The sequence below is a fragment of the Montipora capricornis genome, chromosome 4 (assembly GCF_036669925.1).
Source record: "Montipora capricornis isolate CH-2021 chromosome 4, ASM3666992v2, whole genome shotgun sequence".
Lineage (NCBI taxonomy): Eukaryota > Metazoa > Cnidaria > Anthozoa > Scleractinia > Acroporidae > Montipora > Montipora capricornis.
In genome coordinates this window covers 43,269,574-43,274,573 of record NC_090886.1, presented here as the reverse complement: position 1 = coordinate 43,274,573, position 5,000 = coordinate 43,269,574, and the positions used below count along the sequence as shown (strand labels likewise).

The 5,000-nt window shown below is 35.6% G+C and overlaps 1 protein-coding gene across 5 annotated transcripts in view; it reads right to left on the bottom strand.

The window, feature by feature from the left end:
- Positions 1-417: 417 nt before the first annotated feature.
- The window catches only part of LOC138047022 (uncharacterized), a 6,441-nt gene continuing 1,858 nt past the window's right edge, over positions 418-5,000 (bottom strand). For 2 of the 5 annotated variants that reach the window (XR_011131769.1, XR_011131768.1), the window contains 4 exons: positions 4,281-4,328; positions 3,235-3,288; positions 1,686-1,803; positions 418-1,365 (listed from right to left, as the gene is read on the bottom strand). Coding sequence is in view for 2 of the 5 variants with exons in the window: in XM_068893690.1 (XP_068749791.1) it covers positions 1,126-1,365; positions 3,235-3,288; positions 4,281-4,328 (342 nt within the window). In the remaining 3 variants the exon portion in view is untranslated. Of the gene's footprint in view, positions 1,366-1,685; positions 3,289-4,280; positions 4,329-5,000 lie in introns of all 5 variants that reach the window. The other 3 variants (XR_011131767.1, XM_068893691.1, XM_068893690.1) reach the window with 3 other exon arrangements.

Genomic DNA, 5,000 nt, shown 5'->3' with positions numbered 1-5,000 from the left:
CCTTTAACGATCTTGTAACCATCAAGTAAATCAAAAAAAGGGAGACTGCCAAGATATCGTAAAGATCATCTTATCTGATGAAAGAGGGCTCAAAAACAAAATGATTACTGCAGAGAAATGTGTGAAAAAAGTCGTCCCGTCCCTGGTACACTGTAGAAGGGTTATCCACCTCATATCAAGCCAGCCCAGGCAAAAGGATTTGTGATACATTTTTTTTGTATCAAATACAAAAAAAAAAAAAAGAGTTTCAATGAACAAAACAACAAAGCTGCTTCAAGGGGAAGGCTGGTTGGCAAAAGACAGGTTGGAAGTGAGGGTAATCCTCCTACAAGGAACAATTTTTCACCTTCTAAATAGGCTCGTAGATAAAGGGGCAGTTGATAATGTAAGTTCCCCGAAAAAGAAATAAACTTAACATACTTCAAATTCTTTTATTGTTGTAATATAGTATAGTATAGTCTTTGTATTGCTGCATTAATACCTGAATTAAATGTAATCTTGTACCAGCAAGATAATTAATTTCTTAAAATAGGTATGGAAATTTTTTAAAATAATATTCTGAACTTTGGAATCAATTTTAAAAAGCTATTGCACAAATATCTTCCAGTATCGTTTTTTCTTAACTAATTTTAAACCTAATATGTCTTCAACTGGATTGATATCAACCGTAACAACTATTACTCAATTTGTATCTTAAATAGTGTGTATTATTTAAAAATATAATAAAATAATTATATAAAAAATATATTTATTATTATTGTTATTACTAAAGAAATGAGCAATGTATTGAGTCTTCATAATTATTGATGAAATATATATCTTAACATAATTTGTATAAGGTCTGCAACCACAAATGGACTATTCACAGGAAATGCCCTGTAGTTTTAAAATCATCTGATTTTTCCTTTGAGCTCAAAGGGCTAGAGTGAGAGGAACAGTTTATAATGTGAGGGGGAAATGGGACTTTCAATATATTTTAAATTCGTATTTCTCAATTCTGGTTGCCATTTTAACAAGGAATTTTGCCAGTTACTAGCACAGTACCTGTTTTGTAACTTCTTGCAGTTACAAGTCATGAGCAGAAGTCCCCTCGTGTTTGTTGACCTTTGCCAAATTCACTTTTTACTACATTACACTTTTTAAGTTACTGTGAGTGATCACTTCACTCTCATCTTTTCTTGTTACAACTTTTCTTTCAAAGAGGACCCTTCCAAGGGACCTTAAAAGGTCATCTTTCGCTGAGTCCTTCATGCATGGTACGCAATACCTCTTCAACAAGGGCTTTAGTTTTTTCAGAGTCACATCTGACACTTTTTTTGCCCTCAAGTAATGGAGAGCAACAATGATAGCTTGATCTCTATCAACCTGTTAAAAAAAGGTAATTCACTATTAGGACAGCACGGTTCTACATTGTAAATGAAAAATTCTGCGTGTATTTCTGGGATGTTTTCACCTGCAACATGAAAGTATACTATCCAAACGGAAAATGGTCAAATTCGTCAACATGCTCTGCAGTGATTTTTCAGCTGTAATACTTACTAGCAAGACTTGAGGCAGGTGTCTCAGGGAGACCCTGGAGTATTAATCACTCAAGACATTAAGCATAGCACTTTTTTCCCCTTTCCTATAATAGACACCTACAAGATGCTAGAGCTTCCTGAAAAAGTTAAAAATAATGTACTTACAAGGCCCGACTCCAGCATCCTCAGTTCATCCACTTTGTTTGTCTGCACTTCACTTTCATTGTTACATGTACCTTCCTTTTTATCAATTACGCCAGAATCATTTCTTCTGATTCTTTGCCTTAAAGATGGAACATTGACAACATGTATAGTTTAGTATTTGATATCATATGAAAAGAAGGAAATAAATCCAAAACCAATAATAATTTATATTGATACAATAAATTATCAAAATAATATTATTCTGTTTTCATGTAAACTTTGAATTTACTTCTTTTTGTTGTTGTCAATGTGAATAATGTGGCATAGTCCCCTAAAGTAATGTTTCACCTTCAAAGAAGTTTATAACACAGTCCCAAACATAGCGACTGTAAGAGCAACAAAGAAAATAATTTTAAGCTCCATGTAAAACCCATTAAAGATGAACAGTTTTAGTGTTCACTTTTTGATTCCTAAGAAATGAATTAACTTTTTGATTCCTAAGAAAACAAATGAGTATATCAAAGGATTTCTAATGTTTTTTTGGCTTCTAATACATGTAAAATCTTAAGCCCTGGTCAAAATTCTCTCCAAACTATCATCATCATTCACATGCTCAAATGGCCAAAGAAGTTTGTGATAGTTGATGATACTGTAGTTCACTGGCAGTCGCACATGCAAAGTCACGCGAGCAGCTAGTTCCAGGCTCTTTCGGCATAAAAATGCGAACACTAAAATGGCTTTCCAAAGGCAGGGCCAGGCCTCATATTCCTCTATTAGACGTAATATCAGGCCATTACTCGATCTTGCCGCATTGCCCTTCTTGAGCAATGAACATTTAGTGATACGCTTCTTTTTTTGCAGTGTCTCTTCTAATTCTTGGGAGTTGACGCTTTCTTCAGAGGATATCTTCTCTAAGATATCTTGGTCTTCAGTATTTTCTTTGTCATGATTATCATCTTGGATGTAAACACGAATTTCTGAAGCTGCAGCTGAGCCTTGCGAGGAAGTTTTGGTGGCCATTTTAAATGAGCCCGCTGATGTTTGGGGAAAACAGCTGACCAAAAACTATCATGAACTATCATACGCGTGGTCAAACGAGGAAAACTATCATCGACTATCATGAAGAATTTGAACAAGCTCAAAATGAATGATAGTTGATGATAGTGTATAATAGTTGGTGGTCCAACAGAAGAGCGAGCTTCAACTATCATTGACTATCATCAACAATCATGTAGATGTTGTGGTTTAAAATTTTTCAAAGCAATCCAGTTTTGATTTTTCTTCGTTTAATTAATATTCCTTATCATAATCTGAAACAAAGGAAAATCAAAATTGAAATTGTGTTCAAAAAAACAATTCAACCAGGACAAAATTTGAACCTGTAACCTTCACGCTATAACAATGCCCTTTCTAAGTCTGAAACAAAGGAAAATCAAAATTGAACTGGTGTATAACAAAAATTCAAGCAGGAAAAAATATGAACCTGTAACCTTATAAAAATGAGTCCCAAAAGAGATCTATAGTGGTAAATTATATTACAGCAGTACTTTACAGGCAAAATAACAGTTACCTCAGTTTGCAAATCTACTTTCTGAACTTTAGTTGGTACATTGCCATTTGGTTCCTAAAAATAAAAATAAATTGCCTCATGGTAAAGGAGTTTGAAAACAACATTAGATTTGCCAGTTAAGTCCTTACTCTTTATACCTTATTAACCTCTTAAGTACTAAAAAAACAGGAGTGCCATACTAGGGAATATTGGCCCGAGGTCAAGTGATCGATCCAAACAAAACAACCAAGGGCCAATATTTTCCAGTACAGCCCCAAGCAAGTGAGGTTAGTAAGTTGTTAATTACAGTGTACATGGCAGCATTTCTTTGACAATCAGAAAATTCTCTGTTTGGAAAAGATGGGGCATTATTTTCAGGAAGGGGATATGCAGCTTTAAGCCAGATAGAATGGAGCCTCTGAACATGCCAGTACCGGATAGCCTTCCCCCATCACAACAAACAGCCTAAAAACAGTTTTTGAGTGGCATTGAGGAGATGATGAATTCTTATCTAAAACCTAAAGTCAAAAGTAAGCGAGTCAAGATAGACTTAATCATGGTGCCCAAGCTGTTTTTGAAACAACTTCTTTTGGATTTGAGCTTGAACAAGCCATTTTCAGCCAGGGAAGTGTGTTGTTCACACAAGTTACTCACAAGGTTTATGACGGCAATGTAAGTTGAAGTCCAAACTGTAATCAAGGACTCCTACTTATTGGGACACACGTTAAAATTAAAAGTGTGAGTTACATGTAACTGTAATCCTCAGGTATATTCTACCCACGAGGACACAAGGTTAAAAGGACTGTAATCTTAAACACATCGCTGGCCACTGAGTGAAGCGACTAAATCATTGCATTTTACGGTGTTTGACCTTGAATAAGTTCGGGTCACGAGGTTCCCCTTCACAATCACATATTCTCCTCAGTTATTTGAAGATCCAGAGTGTTGATCTGGCCGGGGTTCGAGCCCAATGCTCAACCAACTGAGCCACCAGTGCACTGGGAATCATACACAATTTACATGTAATCAAGGTGTGGTAAAATCTGATATTATTTTTATTATCTGACCTCTGCTTTTCCTTTGCATGCTCTTTTCCTTGAGCTGTCCTTAGAGCACTAACAAAAAAATTCCCAGAACAAAAAGAGAAAGAGTTTCATCACTAAACTGAAGGAATACATACTAGAACCCTGCTACATCTGTACCTTGAATGTTGGTGTAAACATATATAGGAATAGCAATAATAAAATGAAAATAATATTAAAGACCTCATTACTCCATAATGAAAGTGCCAATTAAATGTTCAACATTTAAAAAAAATGCATGTATCATGCACAAGCACAAGAAAGATGTCATGTCCTACATTGTATTACACTAGTGCTTGTACAGCACATTCATACGGGTGTACATGTACATGTGTGCTTGATTCACAAGAGGATAAATTTACAACCGTCCACTTCGCCACACTGAGTTTCTCTAAACATGTGTTGCCTTTGCATGAGCTCATCATAAGACTGAGATTAGAGTTGTCATTATCTACATGTAAACTCTCAAGAGGTTATATCAGAAACCCATAAGGGCTGAAATGTGTAACGCGCGTTCACAGCTTCCGAATATTCAGTGCGAACTGATTGGTTGAATGTTTCAGTGCTAAGTACCATATTTGGAAACCCCTCGCTCTTGTTGTTCCAAATATGGTACTTAGCAAATTGAATATTCAGAAGCTTGTTTCCCAGCACTCAAGGGGCCGTTACACGTTTCAACCCTTATGGGTTTCTGGTTACATGTAT